At 46.9% G+C, this 22,575-nt stretch overlaps 1 protein-coding gene across 2 annotated transcripts in view; it reads left to right on the forward strand.

The window, feature by feature from the left end:
- The window catches only part of LOC147673146 (uncharacterized), a 175,814-nt gene that overhangs the window by 22,696 nt on the left and 130,543 nt on the right, over positions 1-22,575 (forward strand). Inside the window, exons 2-5 of one of the 2 annotated variants that reach the window (XM_086946899.1) lie at positions 3,926-4,042; positions 4,148-4,278; positions 4,851-5,528; positions 18,767-18,878. In XM_086946899.1, coding sequence (XP_086803025.1) covers positions 4,155-4,278; positions 4,851-5,528; positions 18,767-18,878 — 914 coding nt within the window. In that variant the 5' untranslated portion in view covers positions 3,926-4,042; positions 4,148-4,154. The remainder of the gene's footprint in view (positions 1-3,925; positions 4,043-4,147; positions 4,279-4,850; positions 5,529-18,766; positions 18,879-22,575) is intronic. The other variant, XM_086946898.1, reaches the window with a different exon arrangement.

The following is a 22,575-nucleotide window of genomic DNA, read 5'->3' on the forward strand; positions in this document are numbered from 1 at the left end:
TTCTTCAGTGTCTAACCAGCGTCGTCTGGGGTGGATTTTTTGGCGGGAGGGGGTACAAACTGTTGTCCTCCGTTGAACACTTTACCCCGAGGAAGGGTCCGGGGGACGCTCGCACTGTCCAGCCAGAGGCCATAGGACGATGTAGCTCCTAGAAACCAGTGTCCAGTGGAGCCCGCTCTGAGTTTCATATTGGTCAGTTAGAGTCCGGCGGCGCGCCCCGGGGTGCCAACCTGCCGAGCAGAGAGAGGGCGCCTCGACGCCCTGACCCGCACCCTCCCTGCACACAGCTGCCATCTGTGCCAGGACTCTAGAGGGCGCTGCAGTCCCAGCTCACAAGGGTCTCCAGCAGAGGTGAAAATCTTTCACCCCTGTGTATCCGGTGTCACAAGAGCACCGAGGCGCCGCTCTTGATGAAAACAACAAATAAACCCATTAAAGAAAACCCCACTGTGTGGTGCTCACTGCACGGGCCGCACAGAAGCCCCCGTGCCCACCCTGCCCGAGATGCCAGCCACGGCTGCTTGGCACGAGGATGAGGGTCACTTTAATCCACTGCCCGCGCATCCGTTCCCCAAAGCACCCGGGTGACCCCCCCCGCACAGAGGATCGTAACACAGGAGCAGTCCCGACCGTCGCCGAGGACCCAGCTGCATGCAACATCAGTGCGGGCTACCGTCACGAATGACACTGTTCTAGCGACCCCTTCCATTCCCTGGCCCCACACATACTACTGAGCTGCAATTCCCCCCTCCCGGCTTCCGTGTCTTTCCCGCCGCCCCCTCCCGCTTCCGTGTCTTTCCCGCCCCCCCCTCCCGCTTCCGTGTCTTTCCCGATAAAAATACTGTTGCAGGAGACTGAAGTCTTCACACTTTAGTCACCAGCCACCTTGAAGTACTGCACCTACGGTACCCGCATCGGCATGCTTTTCTGTGCTATATTTAACGTCAGAGACCCACCGTTCGACCGACTCACCCATTGCCTTAGATTACCGCATAGTACAGGCTCATACTAGCAGAGTGGATTTCGCAGATCCCCGAAGAAGCCAAATCAGGAACACAGGAAGACAGGATCTTGATCCGAGGTGGACCCAGTTGTGCTGGAGCGTCCAAACAACGAGTGCCTAACACCGACACCCGGAGCACCAGGGCGAGCCCCCTCGGCAACGAGGACTGAGACGGCGGATTCGGAGGGTCCAGAGTCTCTTTGACCCCGCACGCTGGAGCACCCGGATGACCCCCCCCGCACAGAGGATCGTAACACAGGAGCAGTCCCGACAGTCGCCGAGGACCCAGCTGCATGCAACATCAGTGCGGGCTACTGTCACGAATGACACTGCTCTAGCGACCCCTTCCATTCCCTGGCCCCACACATACTTCTGAGCTGCAATTATAGGTCTGCTGTGCCCCCGCTTGCACGAGGAGGTCAACACGCTGAATAACCGATGTGGTGTAGCACTCGGTTTATTCAACTTTCGCGCTGCTCTTTAACATTTGTTCATTGATATGATCTTCACTCATGAGCTGGCGGTGGAGGGGCACCCAGAGCAGCGCTCCGGGATAGACTGAGGAAGGGGATCATAAAAGGGACCTAGACGGTCAAACATCGATATACAGCACAAGCCCCACCATTTTATGATTTTATCAAACTATGGAACCTAAGACCACCCAATTAGCGGTAGGGGTAACACAAAGAAAGGACCACTCACCCCAAGCCATTGCAAACCACAAAGAAAGGACAAGACACTGCAAAACACAGGCCCTATAGCACTCAGTATATCATCAGACAGAAAGAGATGTTCATACAAACGGACAAAGGACCATCCCTTGTTAGTTTTTTTTGTAGCAACAATGCCATTTATTTAAAGTAAAAAAAAAAAGTCATGAGCAATGCCAATAGCTCGAACTTTTCCAAAGGCGAAACCATTGCATTGTAAATGCTTGTTAATTTTATTCTGTTCTAAATATCAGTTGCCTAGGTTGTTGTCTTTCAACTTTCCCTGGGATATCCCATGGGGTGGCACAGTCGTTTCCAAACAGGTTTGCACATGACCCACCGGGCAGCATTGGTGTCCTCCTTTGGTGCTATCTCTCCCCACCTTTGTAGGTAACACTCCTAGGCCCAACTCCAACTATGCCCCAGGAGTTTCCGCGGTGTGTACGAGTTGTGGTTTCGAGTAGAATTAGGGGCGGTTCAGCCGTTTCTCAGTCGGTCCCACGATTGTTTCATCAATTAATGTCAGTCGCCGCAGTAGGTGAACAATAGCGAGCCGCTGGGCCGTCCACAGCCTCCCGTGGGCACCTGCCCGCCCCTCGAAAGGCCCCGCTGCTGTGCGTTCCCCATCATCGCATTCACTTTCCTCTCGGAAGCCGCACCTCACGTCCTCCCTCGTGCCCACTGAGGCTTCCCTAGGACAAGGCGACCAGAAACCCTCACATTTTTGATTACTCTGCTCACCTGCAGCTCCGGTTAACAGGGCCTGGGTCCCTATCATAGCACTACCGGCACAACTCGGCCGGCACTCACTCCGGTACTAGTGGTCAGATCACCCCGCGCAGCCGCAGGTCCGCTCTCAAGGGGCTCCACAGCCACCAGTCGTCTAATTGAGTGCAGTCAGCCCAGACACCACGGCCTATTCTCCTTAACCAGATTTGCTGCTTCGGCCTGGCTCAGTCCTCAGCCGTTCCGCAGTTCAAGCTGCCGCCCGCTTTGGACTTTGCCGGCAGCGCTTGTCCAGCCCTCCTCCGTCCACCGCAGAGCATTGCCCAGACTGATATCTCGCGGTTTGGCCAAAATTAGAGGCAGTGCGTTGTCCAGCACACCCCTGTATCGAGGACAGATTGTCTCCAAAATTCAGGATTATGAGCGGATAAATGTTCCCATCCTGCAGAGCTACACTAAAGTGCGGCCATCTTGCCGCGGGCTCTCTGGTGCCCTCCTCTGTCTGAGTGTTTGCCTGAACGCACCGATTCATGTATGTCTTCTGTGTGTATGGGCTCTCTATGCGTGTCTGAATTCGTTGTTCGTCTAAATGCAGGGATTTTTGTATGTCTTATCTGTTTATGTACATGGGTGCTTCTTTGCCTGTCTAAACCATTGCACATGTCCATGCGTACACGTGAATGCGACGATTCTTGAATATCTGTTCACCTGTATAGGTGGTTGTATGCCTGTCTTAATGCCTTTATTATTGTCTGTCTGCCTGCATGCATCTGTGCTTGTATGCCTGTGTGATTGCTCTGTACTATTTTGGTTGATTCTTATATGTATTTTTACTTTCTAGCATGAGTGCTCAATGCATTGTATGTCTGGACGTGTTGATTCAAGCATGTATTAATGTATTGTTTGTCTGAATGCAATGTACATGTATTCTTGTTGCCTGTCTGAATGTGTTAATTCTTGTATGATTGTCTGTACATTTGTTGGAATTTATGAATAGCTCTGTGTGCACTCTGTATGCATGTCTTTTTGTAGAATGCGTTTCTGTGCATGCATAATTTAAAAACCGAACTTGCCGTCTTTCTGAGATAGATTTTATAACACATCCACTATAGTTCAGAATATCATTGCTTCTCCGCCAATAAAGCTTTGATGCTGCATTGTTTCATTGCTTTATAAATTGAACAAAAAGCACTATCAAATGTGCCCTCAGTGGATGGTCTGCCTCTTTTCTTGGCTGAATAAGCTGTTCTGAGAGCAGTCCTTTGTCCAGCTATCCACAAGGAGCCTCTCTACGCATACAAATCTAGAGTTTCAAGAGTGGTTGCGTTGACAAGGTAATGCCTTTTACCCATTCCCCTGCAAAGGCATCTCACTTCGTACCAACAAAATGATCTAACTGTTCTTATTTTGTGTTTTCTGTTTGATACAGACATTGGAACCCATATTTTTTCTGAAGCTTTTGACTTCAAATTATTTCCCCACATAGAAATGACCAGTTTTTCTGAAGCTGGTTTCTGCCTAGATCATCGCAGTATTGTGCTGAACATTGGCTACCAGTTCGGCTGTAGATGAGAGCGTGTGGCTGCCGCTTTCTCCTTTGAAGGTTTAAAAAAATTTATACGATAATAGATAAGTAAACAAGACTCCTATTTCATAAATATTAGTAACATAACTTTAAAAAAACAACTTCATATGTTTCTTGCTTTAGGTGAAAAATGGACTTCATTCCTTACGATGTTTTCAAGGATTTGATGCTTGACCTTGTTGGGAAGTACAGGGGACCGCCAATCAGGCCTACTGACATAGCGAATACTGCTCCACCCCATCCGGGCAAATCAGGTTAGTGGTTTTGCACTCACAAACCAGAGGTTGCCAATTTTTCAGAAGTTGGCAGCTGCTGAATTCAGGAGAGCGCACCTGTTTGGGAGTAATAATACTAAGAAAGACCGGCACGGCCAAGGCGGCGTTTAGAAGAATGGTAACTTCCCGCTGAGCAGAACTTCCAATTACTCTTTCATAAGAAAATGCACTTCTATTTGGGAACATGTGAAAAGCTTAGCTTTAGTTTAACTAGTAAATATATTTATGCTGATTCTTGCAATTTCCATGCATTTCTCATGCGAAGAAGTCATAATAAAATGGTGACTGTTTCGGGAGTTAGAGCTTCATGCCAGTTATTTGATTCCCCATGTCCAGTTCTGCTTACTGCTCAAGAAAGTTATTACATATGTCCAAGCTGTCTTACCTTGTCAACCTCTGTTTCATGTCCTTGCCCTAAAATGAGTTTTAAATGTACGGCAGGCGGTTTTACGAGAATCCATGGAGTCTTTCACTCTGTGGTAGGGTAGTTGAGCTTTTTTGTATAGCTTCCTTCCTACTAAGAATGTTCTGTGTTTGTATTTTACCAACAGGTCCATCAGAGCCACACCCCCAGAGTTGCAAACCTGGTGTTCCAGCTAATAAAGAGCAAGTCTATGAAAACGCTTTAGTGCTTAAGGGCTCAGGTTTTAAAGAAGGAGACTATACTTCAGTAAGCCCAGCTGAGAGATGCAAAGAAGCTGTCAACATTAAAACTTCACCATCTAGCTTGGGCTCCAGTAAAGATGCTATCTCGCCAGGGCAACCCACTTACAAAAGCGGCTCTGTGTCATCCAGCTTCCACTCGAAAAAAGACCCCTCTCCGTACAGGAGTGCTGACCATGGATCATCTGTCTATCCTACCAGGAGTAAAGGACATAGTTCTGACAGTCACTCATTGACGAGAGTTAGAGATTACAAAAAAGATAATCCTTCTCCAGTGCATTTAGACAGTTGGCAAGCTGTCAGCCCAGCAAACAATAAAAATGAAGCTTTCAGTAGTCGCCCAGAGTCCAGACACCATCAGGTGAGCCGCATTGAAGACCGGGCCAGTAATTCTTCTGAGAAGAAACGTGGGTCAGCTGAAATTCTGAAGGCTGAGGAGAAATCGAGTATGCAAGTGGCAGCCACACCTCTCTCCGTGCAAGACAAGGCTGTACTGTCAAAGGAAGACATCCCCTCCCAGAGAACACAAGGCTTGAGAAGAACGAAATGGGATATACAGTACCCTGGTAAGCCACTTGTACTATCTCTTACATCCCAGCCCCCTTTCAGTTGTACCTTAGGAAAGTCTTACACAGGAGTTAATTAAATGGATTAACAATTGCAATTTCTATTGTTTTTGGAATTGTTCGAAAAAAACAGGGTATCGACTTAACATGTAGTGCAGCAGAATATAGGGGGCAAAGTCCAAGAGACTGCCTGCAAATCAAATGAACAGGAGAATGTTAAAGAAAGTTCCATCTATCTCCGGGGTCCATGTTTTTCTTGTTTGATACATCCAGTCCCATTTAGAGTCAGAAAAGCCTCTGTAACACCTTACACTTGAATATGAATGTGTAAGACGCTGACAGGTTTGTTCTCAAATCTGTACTCCTGTGCAAACTATTGTCAGACCAAAATCTGGAACATATGGAGCTGAAGGTTTAATCTACCTACTGGCCCCATCAACCCTATTCTTTTTGTGCCCTCTAGTTTGTTATTGAACACTTTAGGAAAAATCTATTCACCACATCACTTGATAGCAACTTCACTGATTTATGATTTCACATAGTAATCACTGGTTGGAAACTCCATGGACGTAAGACCATCTTTAGTGCTCTTTGGTGACTTTTAACCAGACAAAGCACTGATTTCTTCAAATTTGACACCTGGCTCCCATGTTTTCCTTTTTCTTTTATGTGTATGGCACTCCAGTCTGACACATGTGAATTGCTGAAATAAATCAACATGTAAGCTACATAAAGAGATTTTTTTTCCATTGCCTACTCCTTTCCATTTATATAGCATCAAGATTGAATTCCTCCTTATTCACACTGCCAAAGGCTTTACGACTAAGGCGGAGAAAAGTGGTGACACTGCCAACACTTAGATGATGCAAAACCAAAGGGGATGATGGACGGAGTGTTGAACATTTCAAGCACTCACCCCCAGTCAACTGATCTGGGTTCAATCCATCATCATTCTTTAGCTCACTCTGCCACCCCAGTTCAGACATGGCCATATGCAAATCAGTGTGACCCTGTGCCTCATGGGAACAGTCCAGCCCGAACTGCCAAGTCATGTCTTCCCTGGACCGGAAACAAGCATCCTGGGAACGGTTTCTGGCTAAATAGCCGTTATCAGCCACGCTAGCTTGAATCCAGTGGCAAAGTGAGCAAGGGATCCACATCTGGGCATACCCTACCAACTTAGGGCAAACAAAGCAAAACCAAAGGGGATGATGGACGGAGTGTTAAACATTGCAAGCACTCGCCCCCAGCCAACTGATCTGGGTTTAATGCATCATCATTCTTTAGCTCACTCCGCCACCCCAGTTCAGACATGGCCATATGCAAATCAGTCTGACCCTGTGCCTCATGGGAACAGTCCTGCCCGAATTGCCAAGCCATGTCTTCCATGGACCGGAAACAAGCATCCTGGGACCGGTTTCTGGCTAATTAGCCATCATTATCTAATCGGCTTGCAATGTTCAACACTCCGTCCATTATCCCCTTTGATTATGCTTTGTTCGCCCCAAGTATGCAGGGTATGCCCAGACGTGGGTCCCTTGCTCACTTTGCCACTGGATTCAAGCTAGCCTGGCTGATGACGGCTGATTAGCCAAAAACCGGTCCCAGGATGCTTGTTTCCGGTCTAGGGAAGACATGACTTGGCAGTTCAGGCTGGACTGTTCCCATGAGGCACAGGGTCACACTGATTTGCATATGGCCATGTCTGAACTGGGGTGGCAGAGTGAGCTAAAGAATGATGATGGATTGAACCCAGATCAGTTGACTGGGGGTGAGTGCTTGCAAAGTTCAACACTCCGTCCATCATCCCCTTTGGTAACACTTAGATGATGCCACTGCTCTACAAAAATATCTCAGAAAAGCAGCTACGTGCCAGATAGATCCAGAGCAGGGTAAAGAATTCTGTAAGTCTGGTTTCTTTCTCGACATGGCCAACTATGCAACTCCTGAACTCAATGATAGCAGGACATTAACCCTCCTGATAAAAGGGTTGAATCACAATTACATTTGTGATGGGCACCATATAAATATCAACAGCAGATTTAGAGCTGATGTCTCCTGTGTCAACGCTGGAGTTGGTGGCTCTTACCATGTCTCAGGGTAGCATTCTGCCTTGCCAGCTTTGTGGCCCCTCAGAGGCTCCATGCGTCTGTGCTCCAGTGGCGCGCTAGGCATCAGCAACAGGCACAGCCCAGAGGTCATCAGGAGGCTGAGTGTTGTTGGATGCCACAGTGCAAAGCAAGAATGTGTGAGGGGAGGTTGGGGGGAAATCGTACAACGCAACAATGAGGTAGGGGCAGGGCAACAATGCAGGTGGGGCCAGGCAAAGCTACAGCGCTGGAGGGGATGTGGCAAAGCAACAACATGGGTGGTGGGGGATAAGGCAGAAGAGCAACCCAGGAAGGATGAGGTGTAATGATGGGCAAGCAGCAACGTAGCAGGGGCTGGGAGGTACTGGCAAAGCAACGACAGGACACGCAGCAACAAAGATGGCCTGCAAACACATACTCTGCTCTAACTAAAAGGTAAAAGTAGTACCTTCAAAGTTCGAGCAGTGGAAGGACACACGGAGTAAGGCGCCAGGACCATGCTTCAGGTGAGGGACAAACGCACAAAGAGTAAGTGAGGCCAAATGCACAGACCAAGGAGATCCTAGGAAGAAGAAGGAGAATGAAAGTGAAACCAACCAGTGATAAGCAATGGGCGGGCCCTGAGCCCTCTGTAGGTAAACAGAATGTTTTGCATGTGTCAGAGCTTGCACCGTCTCTGGCAAGTCCTAAAATGGGCCAATAATTAGCCATGTCTGCCTTAGTCTAATCTGTTTAAAAAAATAAAAATAAAGGTAGCCCTGTTAAATTCATTAAGTACAATCCTTATTGTGATCGAGAAATAAAAAATGTTTCAAATAGGAGTTGTACCTACTGCACCGGTGTATGATGTAGGGAAGCACCTGAGGCATTGTATTGCTAATTGGTTCTCTGGTCTATTGTACTTTAGACACAAAGAACTCAGACCGTTGCTCGCAAAATTGAAGAAATGTAATAACCTCTGTAATTTATTAAAGCTGTGGTCTCGAGGCATTTATTAACCAAAATACTTCTTCTGAGCTATTTTTAGCACAATTTATTTTGACAGCATAACCACCACAGTGCTCCTTTTTCTGTTCCTCCCGCCAAAGTAGCAATTCTGTGTTTATATGTAACCTTACTATTACTTTTATGAAAGAGTAGGCATCTGAACTCTGCTTTATTACTTGCAGTTGTAATGTCACATTGCTACTCTGATAATCTATGTGCTACTTTTGCTACCTTGATGCCGAACACCATGTCTTTTTCCTCTAAGCTAAGAATTGTTTGTTTACTATACAGCCATTCTACTGTCAACTCGTATCCCATTAAGCTCAAGATTTCCTTTTTCCTCATAACCTCCAAATATTTCACCAACTCTGGTCTAACAATTGAAAGAGGTTGACATTTTGCTGAGGTTTGTGTCTGCCTGTATAATCAACAGTTGTGACGGTGAATGATCAGAGATTCTCCCTATATTCTTCATGATCTTTTTCTGGTGAGTGCACTGCAAAGTTGACTAGTAGCCCTCCCAGTTTTGAGTTCCAGCCCCTACAAGTGTTTGAAACATCCATCACCCTCACACAAGAATTAAGACTATTCTCTACCCTCCTCTGACATGTTTCTAATTTTTATCTTTCTTTCACTGAATTCATATGATTGCTGAAATTGTCCTTTAGAGACCAGAATGTTAAGTAAGCATAACTGTCTCAATGTAAAAAAAAAACTCCGGAAGGGGTGGAGGGGTCTTACAGGTTTAATACTCCCTTGTCCCCAGACCTTAATTTCCACTCACCACCAATCCATAACTCTCCTTTGTGGCATCTGGATGCTAAGCTTTTTTAAAAATTTTTATAATTTCTTTATTGATTATTTTTTTTCTTCAGAAGGTTCAGATCATGTTCATATACAATATATTCCGCTCATATGACAAATGATACCATGAACATTCCAATTGTGAACTCAGGATTATATATGTGTACGCTCCTTGAGAACTGTGTGCCACTTTAGACAAGGATGTGGTGTGTAGTAAACAAACTTTAACTGAAACCCCACCCCGACCCCTGACAACCCCCCGCCTCCCAACCCCCCTCTCATTGCCGGTTCTATGCACCTCAGGTCTGATTATCTTAAGCGCCGTCTAGAGTCTACATCTAGCACCCCTCCTGACTGTGGGTCTCTGTCCCAGTGGTGTGCGTCCCATCCTGCGATACCTCTGTGGACTGCGAGGCCTGCCCCTCTAGCTCCTGTATCATCATTCCCCACGCCATCAGTACCTCCGGTAGTTTGCCATCCCGTCGGGTGGCGCGCATGTGCCCCTCCTCCGCCAGTACCCATTCTCTGAGGTCCGTTCTCCAGCTTGCTAGCTGTGGCCGCTGCTGCGCCAGACAGTGTATTGCTACCCGCCTCCTAGCTACTATAAGCCCCAGCAACCGCCTACTCGTCTTTCGTTTAGGGTCCCGGGGAATTAGTCCGAGGAGACATGAGCTCGCCTCCATGGCAATCTTCCAGCCAGATATTCTATACAGGTCTTCTAGGACCTCCGTCCAGTATGTCTGAATTATTGGTCAGGTCCATACCATATGTGGAAAGTCCGCCTGAACATGGCGACATTTGGGACATGCTGGATGCTTAGAGCTATCGATGGTATGGTGCCGCCTGGGCGAGAGGTAGGCCACATGTACTATATTATACTGTACTTGTTTCCATCTGTTAGAGATGGATACCTTGCGTACGCTCTCATGGATTTTCTCCCAGTCACGGGGCGGAAGTTCCTTCGGACACACCTGCTGCCACTGTTCTTCCACTTTTAGGTGTCCAAGTTTTTTATCCTCCCTCAGCGCCCTGTATAGATGAGTGACTAATTTCTGCCCTCCCGCCATTGCTATCATCGTAACTAGGATATGGGTGGGCTCTGGGACCTCAGGGAATGAGGGCCATAGCTGCCGTGCTGTGACCGCAATCTTGGCATACTGCAGAAATTGCCCAGGTCCCAAGTCATAGGTAGTCACCGCCTCCTGATATTTTATTTTTATTTATTTTGAAAGTTTTATATAGCGCGAACAAGATCTTTGCAGATATCAGAGCGCTTTACAGACGACGGGTACAACATGTAAGTAAATAACAATTGGGGTGGGGAAGGTAAATGTAGGTGCTTGATGAATCTCTTCCCCTTTTCCTAATTCTCATGTCTGATATATATATGTATATACATTTCTTTCTTTTTTATTTTTTTTTATTTTTAATGTTTTTTTACGTTTGTTTAACCATTGAAATGATTATTGAAAAAGAAAATTGTAAAGATGCATTGTACCATTGATCATCCATTGCTATGTTCAATAAAAAATGTATTAAAAAAAAAAGAGATCAAATCCATGATTTGTTGCGAGAAGGTACGGTTGTCCCCTGGTGGGTGGTAAATGCCGTGAAGAGTGCATATCGGTTTGCCCTCACTGATAATATGGAGGCAGATGTATTCATAGGAGGTTGGGGAGGGTAGGGAAGGGGAGGTTACTTTCAGGACAGAGAGGTTACTCCTGTGTATGCATGCGACACCCCCACCTTTTTGACAAACCCTGTCTAGTCTAGTGATGTGGTAGTTGGGGGGAACCAGTATGTCCATTATAGGTGTAGACGATTCAGTTAGCCAGGTTTCCGTCATGATGATTAGGTCAAGGTCCAGTTTTAGGATGAGATAAGCGATTGCGGAGGAGTGCCTAGAGGCCGATCTGCAGTTGAGGAGGGTGCATTTGAGACGAGGTGCTTCGAAGGTGGAGGGGTGTTCTAGAGAGAGGGGGACTTTTCTCAGGTTACTAAGGATAGAAATTCTGTTGTTCAGTGTGGGAGGTCTAAGGGGGTTTGGATGAATCGTTGGAATGGCGCGGAGGGTGGTGGGTGTGTTGTTATGGGGAGCTGGGTCGTAGGAGCGGAGGAGGGTGACTGTGTCAAGGTCCGATAGTCGGTTGCAGGAGCGGTGGGGACGGTTTTCACGATCGCGAACGGGGATTGAGGTCCAGTGTGAGGGGCGTTGAGTAGGAGAGTCAGCCGACCGGGTGGATGTCCTGTTGGGAGGGGTGGTGCTGGTGGAGTAGGCGGGTGGGGGGTGTCTGGGATGTGTGTAGAGTAGTTGTTTGATGATGTGAATGTCTTCTTTGAGCTTGAGGAGGGTGGTGGGTGAGGAGTGACTGGAGTGTGTGCAGAGTAGTTGTTTGATGTGTATGTCTTCTTTGAGCTGGTCGAGGGAGGCCATAACGTACTCTAGTGTGGGATATGTGTTGGTGGTGGGGATGGGAGGGTTGGGGGTGGATGACATAGGGGGGAGGTTGTTGGTAAGGAAGAGGGTATTGGTGGTAGGCGGAGAGTGCAGGGTGGAGAATGGGCGTATGTTAGTGGTGATGGGGGCGCATGTAGGGTAGTGGGGGGTGAGAATGGGGGGGAAGTGGGATTGTATGTGGTTCTTTGTTGAGGAGGCTGAGTTGAAGTGATAGAGGCGGCGTGTTCTGTGTGGTTGGTTAATGGGTGGAAGTGGGGGCTGAGAATGGGGGGGGGGATAAAGGGTGGGGTTTGTCTGTGTGCGTGTCGATCTGATGCTGGGCTTGATTAGGTGGGATGTGGGTGGGGGCTGTGATGTCATGGGTGAAGAGAATGGGAATGTGGGCTGGTGTATGGGGGAGGAGGTACGGCTGGTGTATGTGGGGCCAAGATCTATGTCTGTGATTGAGGGCTGTGTGGTAGCAGCAGTGGATGGATGCATGGCTAAGGTGCCGGTGGTAAAGGAGAGGTGCATGTCGTTTTGGGGCTGAGCTAGATTAGCGGCGTTGTGGATGTGGGCTGAGGTGTCAGGGGTGAGCGGAATGGGAGTGGTATGAGTGGGGGTCATGGTGTTGGTGGGGGGGAGGGGGTGCGGCTGGTGTATGTGGGGGAGAGGTCTGAGTCTGTGAATGAGGAATGTGGGGTGGCTACAGTAAGTGGAGGAATGACTGTGGTGCCGGGGGTAGAGGAGAGGTGCGTGTCGTTTAGGGGCTGAGCTAGGAAAGAATGGTTGTGGTTGGGGGCTGTGAAGTCAAGGGTGATAGGACTGAGAGTGCTGTGAGTGGGGGTCCGCGGTTTGGAGAGGTGCTGTATGAAAGTGGGGAACAGGTTGTCTAGTAGTTCCAGGTTCCTGTCTGTGGATTGGATTAGCACAATCCCGTTGTTATAGATAGTGATGGTGGTTCTGCCCGGGAAGAGTTGGGAAGGTGTGATGGTGAGTGTTCGGCCATGAGCGGATTTCCTAGAATTGGAGACGGTGAGTAAAGAGAGGAACGAGTTTTTCCATTGGGCTCTTCGTGCGGTGTGGAAGATGATATCAATGTTTACGGCACCATTGACCGGTGAGAAGTAGGTGTCTGCAAAGGGTGTTTCAGGGTGGGACCTCAGTAAGTTGTGTTTAAAGCGTTTTGCAGCGTTTTTGGTGAGTGCAGGTGGGTAGTTGATTCTATATGTGTGCTTGCCGATGAGCTCGATGTTGGGATGACGGAATAGGTAGGAGCGTGCGGGTGCCCAGTAATCGCTGGTTGCAGGGAATAAAAGTGACACTAGTGAGCAGCCAAGGTATATGAGGTAGTAGTCAACGCAAACAGGGATAAAAATTGTAGCAGGAGCGGAATATAGATGAAGACTAAGTTACATGGCACAGGGGCGACACCGGAGAGCAACTAAAATATGTGCAGTAGTAATCAGTGTGTAAGGGAGGGAACGGTGTAATGGGTGCAGGTTACATCAATGTGCCAAGTCTATATGAGAAATTAATTGGTACATTACAGGAATAGAAGTGAATTCGATGTGGGTTACAAACAAATGCAGAATAAAGTAGACGTATAATGCTAATAATATACTGGAATAAAATAAAATACCTATGCAGGCAGTAAAATACCTGAATCGAAAGTGACAGTAGTGAGTAGTCAAAAATATGTGAGGTACATGTGTCAGTAGCAAAATACAATTGCAAACAAAAGTCAAATGCAAAATAACGTAGACGTACAATACTAATAATACACTGGAATAAAATACCTATGCAAACAGTAAAATACCTGAATCGAAGGTGACAATAGTGAATAGTCAAAAATATGTGAGGTACATGAGTCAGTAGCAAAATCCAATTGCAAACAAAAGTCGCATGAGACAAGTGACACTAAATACAATAACACCGTAGAAGGCAAAAATATATGAGGTAGCAATCAGTGCATTACAGGTGCAGATAAAGTGAAATGTGCTGGATACAGTTAGGAGTATAGTAATATAATACCACTATAAAAGGCAGACACTCTATCATAGTCCGACGTGAAAGCGCCAAGTGGTGTACATTGTGCAACCGATAAGAGTAGTCTAAAAAGGCCATAGGTCCGATGGTAGAGATGATGGGTATAGGTCGGACAACATTAGGCATCCCCCGTCTTTCCATTTGTCAGTCGACATTACCCGTTCAATTTGAGCAAAGGGCGGCAGCAGCCAGAGATCGGCCTCCGGGGGGAATGGCCATTCTCGGACAAGTCTCCTAGACACACGATATCAGATCGTCGCTAATAGTCGAATTAGTGGAGAACACGACTCCTGAGACCTGCCATAGGAGTGCCCCCAAATGCCGTCCACCATTGTGCCCGCCAGTAGCGCCCTTTCCCAGGAAGGGTAGGTGTCCAGCCATGCTATAGCATGCTGCAATTGCGAGGCAAAATAGTAAAGTTCCAAGTCTGGAATTTCTGAACTACCTTTGCCCCACTTGCGTTTCATGACCTCCAGACTGACCCGGCACTGTTTCCCATTCCATGGCAACTGTATAAGCAGTGCATCTATTTCTTTAAATAGCCGATGGGGAAGTTCAAAGAAGGACCCCTGCATTGTAAAGAGGCATCTAGGCAAAACCAAAACAAGAATTTCCCGGGACGTTGGAACAGGGAGGCTGCATCATTATTCTCAGGAGACGGAATCAAAGTCTTGGCACCTTTTCCTGCAGTTGAACAACCCGCAATTGAAAAAAAACGGGGGTACATATCTCATCATGTTTTATTAGATACTCCTTTGGATGCCAATACAACCCATATCGCCATTAATTTAGCATCGCGAAAAAAAGATGGTGGCTCCAACGTGCGAGCATTAAAACGCAAATCATTTTTCAAAGGCCTAACATATATAGGGTCACGAAAATAAACATCAACCGGTGGAATATTGTAATTGACGAAGCAATTCCCCCCCAAGATTCGTAAAAGATCTTATGTTTACACTTGTCCTGATGAAGGTGAAAATCTGATAAACACTGAAACGCTGCGTCGACTGTTTTACTTATTATTAATATTTTTTAATGTACCTTATGTCATTGATCAACAGATAAAATGACGGATTTTTAATTTCATGTATTAGATTGTAACCCGATGGGAGGAACTGAAAAAAATGACTCCTTTTTAATGAAATGTGATTTTTTAGTATCAGTATTTGTGACACTAGTAACGGTTTGTGATTTCCTATATCTTGTCAAAGAATTAATGATATGTAAATAATACTGTTAGCTCTCTCCACTAATATAATTAGCTTTTATTACTATAGCAAGTAACAACACAATAGGGTTTGACGTTTTGTATCTAGGCAAAACCACCATTTTTATCAAGGCAATCTTCGCCATCAGCGAGAGCTTGAGTGTATTCCAGAACGTAATAGAGCCCCGAAGGCCCCTAAAAATCCGCCCCATGTTATGGTGAAAGAAGACAGCTCTGGCTATCCATATCCCGAGGTATCGGAGTGTATCTAGTACCCAGGGGAGCCCCATCTCGGGGGGCTGGGCGTCCTCTCTCTCGCCTGGCGGGCCGATTGCGTATAGCTGCGATTTCAATTTATTAATGTGAAGTCCGGAGGCCCCCACAAATTGTTCCAAAACCGCAAATAGCAGCGACATAGACTGGGTCGGTCGGCGCAGGTACACCAATGAGTCATCGGCATACAATGAGACAATATGTTCCGTTCCCCCCACTCGGATGCCCTGCCCCAGAAGTACCCCACGGAGATGACAAGCCAGTGGCTCCATTGCCAGAGCAAACAACAAGGGGGAGAGCAGGCACCCCTGGCGCGTCCCCCTTTCTATTGTGATTGTATCTGACACGTATCCACCCTTACGGACCCTCGCCAATTTCACCCAGTTCACGAAGCCCTCTCCCAACCCCATCTTTAGAAGTACCTGCCACAAGTATTCCCAACGGATCGAGTTGGACGCTTGTTCGATGTCAAGGAATACTAGGGTGTAGTGATGTGCCATCCTCTCCATCGACTGCATAACGTGAGCGAGATGACGGATGTTTCTCAACGCATTCCTGCCAAGTATAAAACCGGACTGGTCATCGTGAACCAGCTGCCTGAGATACGGAAGGAGCCTGCCAGCACATGGCTAAGAATTTTAAGATCCACATTCAACATCGAGATTGGCCAATACGAACTGGGGAGCATGGGGTCCTTTCCTTGTTTGGGGATCATAACTATCAGTGCTTCGTGCATGGATTCTGGGAGCAACCCTATCTCGCCTGCTTCCACCTTGAGTTCTAGGAGTTTAGGGATAAAGACTCCTCCATATTCTTTATAGAACTCAGCCGCCATGCCATCCATCCCAGGGGGCTTTGCAGTCTTCAAGTAGGCGATTGCTGCTCTAATCTCCTCACCTCTAAAGGGGGCCCCCAGAGATTCCTGACTCTCTGGGTCAAGACATGGTAGTTCAAGCTCGGCCAGGTAGGTCTTCACCAACTGGGGCCCTGTGGGGGGCCTGGTTCCGAGTATATCTTTTGTAAATGGGTGGTGAATACCCTGTTGATCTTGTGCTCTGTATAGACTAATTGGCCCTGCTCCATTTTGATCGATAAAATCGGAAGAAGCTGTGTCTCTATTCTAATCAGGCACGCCAATAGGCGTTCCGCTTTATCCCCCTCCGTGTACCAGCGACGTCTACTCGTGGTTCTGCTGTATTTACCCAGAGAATCCCAGATGTCCCCAATCTTCCGCCGTTGCTCCGCCCACCTGGCCGGCCCTTCCTGAGCCGTGGGGAGCTCTCTTTCTAGAACGGCCAAGCTCCTTGTCGGCGTAGATCCCGTTCCAGCACTCTCCTCACCCCCACCTCCGTGGACATACACACCCCCGTAACACCACCTTCATCGCGACCCATTCTAGCGCCCTAGTGGCAGTCGTACCCCAATTCAGATCAAATAGTCGTCTAACCCCTTCGCCTTCGCATCTTTGTATGTCGGGTCCGTCAAGGCTTCGGTGTTTAGTCTTCACAGCGGCACTTTAGATCGTGGCCGGCCTAGGGTGTACAATATCATCAGAGGGGAGTGGTCCGACAAATAGCGTGCCAGATGTTTTGTCTCCTCTACCCGGGGAGCCGATGGCACCTGAATAAAAAAATAATCAAGTCTACTGTATGTGTTGGCCGCAGGTGTGTGGCACGAGTACACGTGCCCCCGGGAATTGCGGTGGCGCCAGATGTCTAACTGGCGGTGGCTGTGAAGCATCTGGTGTATGGCCTCTCTCGCTTTCTGTTTGGTGTCTGGTCTGGGGGGGGGTGTCTGTGAAGCTCTCCATCCAGGGCACAATTAAAGTCTCCTGCGATAATCAGCTCTCCGTCTGGTTCTAAATCTAATTGACCCAGGACCCGTCCCAGAAACTCCCCATCATCACTATTTGGGGCATAGCTATTCACCAAGATTATGTGTCGTCCATCTAGTGTCCCAGTTAGCACCAAGAACCTCCCATCAGGGTCTAGTCTGGTGTTCACTGCCTTGAAAGGGACTCCAGGCGCTATCCATATAAGCGCTCCTCTAGCGAACCCCGATTAGGAAGTTGCAAAAAAACTGGCCTCTCCATCTGCGTTGGACATATTTAAGGCAGTCCCCCCACAGGTGTGTCTCCTGCAGAAAGGCTATATTTATCCCGTATCTTCTTAGATAGGTCGCCACCCTCACCCGTTTGACCATGTTATTAAGCCCCCTGACATTCCACGTTATTAATCTGGATGCTAAGCATGAATGGTGGTGATTCTTTGGAAAGAATTGCAATTTCTTTCGACGCTCTGCTGCATGCTCAGCCTGTTAACTGACATAAATCAGCTGAATACAGTATGTTTGCCTGGAAGGTTTATTGCAGTAATATCAGCTCCTGTTTATGCCTCTTCTAGAATTGAAATAAGACCCTGCTTTTCATAAAGTGACAAAACTCATTCACATTCCACGGCAGGCATTTTACGCCAATTTCTTGAAACAATTAACTTGCCGTTAATCTGTATTTTTCAAATTCATAACGCTTGCCCTGACTTCAGTCTGCATCCTCTCGCTCAACTGTTTTAGCTTCATCACAAACACTCAAGTACCTTGTATGTCGTGTTTATGTGCCTCATGCATTTGATTGTAAAAGAACAATTAAACCAGATGTGAGGGGCTGCGCCACAGAAAGCAATGCTATTCTGAAGTGTCCAGGCTGCAGGGAAGCAAGACTCCTCAAGGCAAATAAAAAGGCAGATGCGTAACTCATTTTCAGAAGTGAAATATCGTGTGTAATAGTTTCTTGTAATCAGACTCCAAGTCGCCTCAGGTACAAAAGCATGGTGAAAGGGAGTGCTTTCCTGTGACACAAGTTAAGCCAGTGCAGACATTTCCGAAAGAATGTGATAAGATAACAACCAGATAGACCATGTCCCTCAACTTGCAAACAAACACATACAAGCTCTTGGCATTGATGTGAGGAGGGAGGGAGGAGAAATGTGAGACACGGCCTGGCGGCCGAGAAAAGTGTGAAGCAGGGGGCGGGGGAGCGGATCCCTTTGAAGTGAAGCTAAGGTCTCGGAGGCAGGACGCTCGGGCAAGCACGAGCACATGCACTCGACGAAATCCGTGATGGTTTCAGAGCTTGGTTGGCTTGCGCGATTAATAGGACGAGACCTAAAAATGAGGTATGTTTGCGATTTTATTTGATACTGAAAAAAGGGATTTATTGGGAAAATGAGTCTGATTGTTCTCCAGTGTTAACAAAAGTCTGTGAAACATGCACAGATGTTATATTTGTGTATGAATTTGTGAAAAAATGGTAGAATAATATAAGATATAATATTTTTTCCCTTGAGAAGTAGAGATCAATTCCAGTGACCATGTGCCTTTTTGTTAACCACAGTTGATGCAAGAACCAAGGCTTCCATAGAGAAGCTGGCCCGATTTGTTGTGGAGCTGGGACTTGGAATGGATACGTTCAATGCAGAAAAGCTGTCGAATAATCCAAATTTTTCGTAAGTAGGCAATGCAGTGTTATTCTCACCTTTTGCAAAATGTGTATGATATACCTCTTGTGACTGCATCCACCTGGCTCCCAAATATGTGCTAATTTAATAATTATTTATGGCATTCAGTATATTACACCTATTCATTGCATGTTTTTTGTAAAATTGGTGTGGGTTTAATATGCCAATATAACAGTTTTATTCTTTGATGCGTTGTGTGTATGACGAGAAGGCATAGCCTTGCCCTTGTGGCTTACTGCCCCTTTAGTGGCATGCTCGCCACGGATTTGCATTTGGCTTGTTCCTCATTGTTATGATACATGCAACCTTAAAAGCATTGGGAAGGAATGCATGCAGAGTATTTGCCGATTGTTCAGATTGATTGAAACATTTCCGTCCATCTCTTTTGTGCTAAGCGAGCCTCCTGAAGTAGCAGGATTAGGTGGCTTTCAAGCTCATTGTGCTACCTCACTGAAGAGGCCCTATAATGCTGACCAGCATTTAGGGTTGCCTGTGTTTACTCTCAGAGAAGTTGTTGCCTTTCATTTCTAGTAGAATTTCCTTTTTGGGTTCAAGACTGATTTGCAATAACTTTTGTGTGCTGTTTAAAAAATATATTTTTTAAGCAATGTGTTATTTTTTAAAGAAATAAAAGAAGATTTGCATGTGGTTATTTTCTGTCTGAAATGGTACAGATGTACTAAAATATAATGGAATATAATCTTAAGGAATAACCAGTTGAGATTCCTGTTTAACGATTTTGTGTTGGCCGTTGATAATGGCAATATTTTGGTGCTTTGCCACTGCGAGACTGATGACATGCTTAGGAGAGGTACGGATGACTGCACTCTCTTTTTTTAGGGCAGTGCAGAGTCTGATTTTTCTCTTCTGACTCTTTATCTTTGGAATATCCCTTCGCAAGAAAGTGTCCCTAGAAATCTTTCCTACTATGCTTTGTCTGCCCTTGATGGAGTCACGTGCATGCCTGTCTGGCCACTGGTGGGCATTACAACACTAAGCACATATATGGCAGTGTCCTTCCCATTGCACTTCAGTCCTTATTCCAAACCCAGGCATATAGACTCTAGTGTATACTCAAAGGCTTTCCTAACAATTCCAACATGCATTGGCATAGCCAATAGGTCTCGCCTTTAGTATTTGTTGTGCTGGGAAAAACGTTTTTTAGGGAGCAGGGAAGCAATAATGTGCATTGTTAGTGCAAGACGAGTTGGAGGGTGGTACTAAGAGGCATGGAAGATGCCTTCTGTTTCAAGACAAAAAGCCTTTCGACATGCCAGATTCAGGACTTTGTGGGCATTTCGACCCCATTTTAAATATGCAAATTATGGGTTAATGTCGCATTTTCCATTCAAAATGCATGTTTTGATTACCTTGTAATGCTGCCGCAGTTCGATTCTACACAAAACAAAATCCGGTAGACATTTAGCATGTTTGGCATTCTCTTGGTATGTCGAACTTTGTCGATCCATAAAAGAGAAGAAATGGCAAAGCAAAGGCTGGGGGAGGGTGGTGATCTGCAAAAAACCTTAGACAGTGCTTGATGGATCTACATTAAAGTTAAGATACCAGTACGAGGCTCAGCCTGATAACTCTTTGTGAAGCTTGAGGCTGGTGGGCTGCAGAGCTTGAACAAAGGAGAGACCCTTTGCCCAACCATTGCATCTCCATAGACCATAATTGTTGCAGAAGAGTGGTTTGAATGCTGGGATTTGGCATAGGCCAGGCCCTGTAGTCCACACCCAAGGTATACAACCGACAGCCATGCACCGTGGGGATTGCTGCATAGTGAGTTGCTTGCAGGGCTAGGCCTAAGGCAAGCTTCACCTGTCCTGTGTTTGCAAGGAGCTTGGAGTGTAGCTGCCTGCATTGTGTTTGTTCCGTTTGCGAGGCAAATTTGCGCTGCTACTGCTACTATCCAGGTTCTACTTCAGAGCTTAGTTTTAGCCTGTGGCAGCTGGTGTGGCCCACCAGAATATATTTTTCAGCATCATACATTGACCCGTAGCAAGAGGGAGAAAACCACAAAAGAAAGAGAAAGACCGAAAACAGTGACAAAGGGAGAAAGTAGGAATGAAAACCCATGAGAGTAAAACTAAGTAGTAGGGAGTGTCTGGTGGTTGAGGAAAGAGACATGAGGTGGAATCAAGTCTACATGACCTTGATGGGCAGGACTCCAGACATTAGTGGGCGACGCCTGTGAGCTTCTGAGAAATACTTTGGGCTCCGGCACTTATTATTTTACAAATTAAGCACAGCTACTACCTGTTCTTTGTGTGAGGTCGATTTGTACTGCAGCCAATCCGGTTTTCTATGTGCAGTAGGTTTACATAGCTGCAGGCCCTGCTTCTCCTGTACTGCGAGTGATGAAAGCTGGCACTGCTCTTGGCAGATGAACCTGTTCTGTTAGTTATGGACTTGTGCGCTCCTGTACAGGCACTCTGTGCAGCTGCAGGCTATGCTGTACAAACCTGATGTGTACGAGTGTTTTACTTAGCTGCGTCACACTGCCTTCCAAGGACGATGCATGGTCTATTGTGTGAACACAGGACGACAGCCTGCACTGCTGGCATACAATACTGCAGGAATATGCGCTGTGGAAGGGGGTCCGTTTTGTGTACTGCAGTTGCCTGTGCTCTAAATGCTGGCACCCTAGCTAATTAGAAATTGCAGTGACAGCGCCCAGAAGCCAGGGCTTTGAAGAATTGTTAATTTGCAACTACCACGCTAGCCATGTCCTCACCCACCTTCATCTAACTTGCTCTGAGGCATCACCTGTAATATCGTTAGCTGAGGTTTAAGTCGCGGTTCTTCCTCGGATTGTGTTTTCGTTACTTGAGGAAGTTGCTGCTCACTCTGCGGGCATTGCGCAATGGCTTCCTGCGCACTTCTGCCTAGAAAGCTTTTAGGCAAACAAGCAGCCCCCAGGACATCCAGTACCAGCTCTTCGTGACACTCAAAAGTCTCCAGCGGGCCTGGCTTCGTCGCACAAAGCAGAGAGGGCCACTCCCAATTGTACTGTCCCAACACTGCTCCTGTCACCTACAGATGGACAAAGACGGGGGCCGAGGCCACTTGGGAGGGACGGTGGGTCACAACGGACACCACCAGTTGCATCAGAAGCTGAGGCAACTCGAACTAGATATCTGTTATACTAATATATGTTAAGAACATGGTCCGGATGGTCATCATTGTTTGTAGAACTCCCTTGGCAACTGCGCATGCACCAAGCATGCACATGCAAATGCGGATGTAGTTTGGAAAGCACAGATATCTAGAATCCGCTCCTGAAACCGACACAGGATGTGAGCCAAGGAGCAGAGCAACACAAAGGCAAACAGCCACACACATACCTCCTTACTCGCCATTTTTACTCATTTCAGTCCCTTTTTCACCCTCGCGGTAAACCCCACAAGTACTGGCACATTCTGTCTTTGCCAATGCAAACATATTGCCTTCGCTATTGCTGTTTAGCTTTGGCAAAAAAAGTTTAAAAAATGAGAGAGCTGTACCGCTCAGCCAAAAAGCAAATCAAGCAGTGCTGCTTAGACACCCAGACGCCATTAGGCATCAGCAACGTGTGCATCAAGATGCAACAACAGTCGAGAGGCACTGCCCATGCATAGGTCAAGTCAAGAGGCAACTGTAGATAACAGACGCACCAAAAAAGGACACGGGGCAGCAGTGG

Source organism: Lissotriton vulgaris, chromosome 12, assembly GCF_964263255.1.
Source record: "Lissotriton vulgaris chromosome 12, aLisVul1.2, whole genome shotgun sequence".
Lineage (NCBI taxonomy): Eukaryota > Metazoa > Chordata > Amphibia > Caudata > Salamandridae > Lissotriton > Lissotriton vulgaris.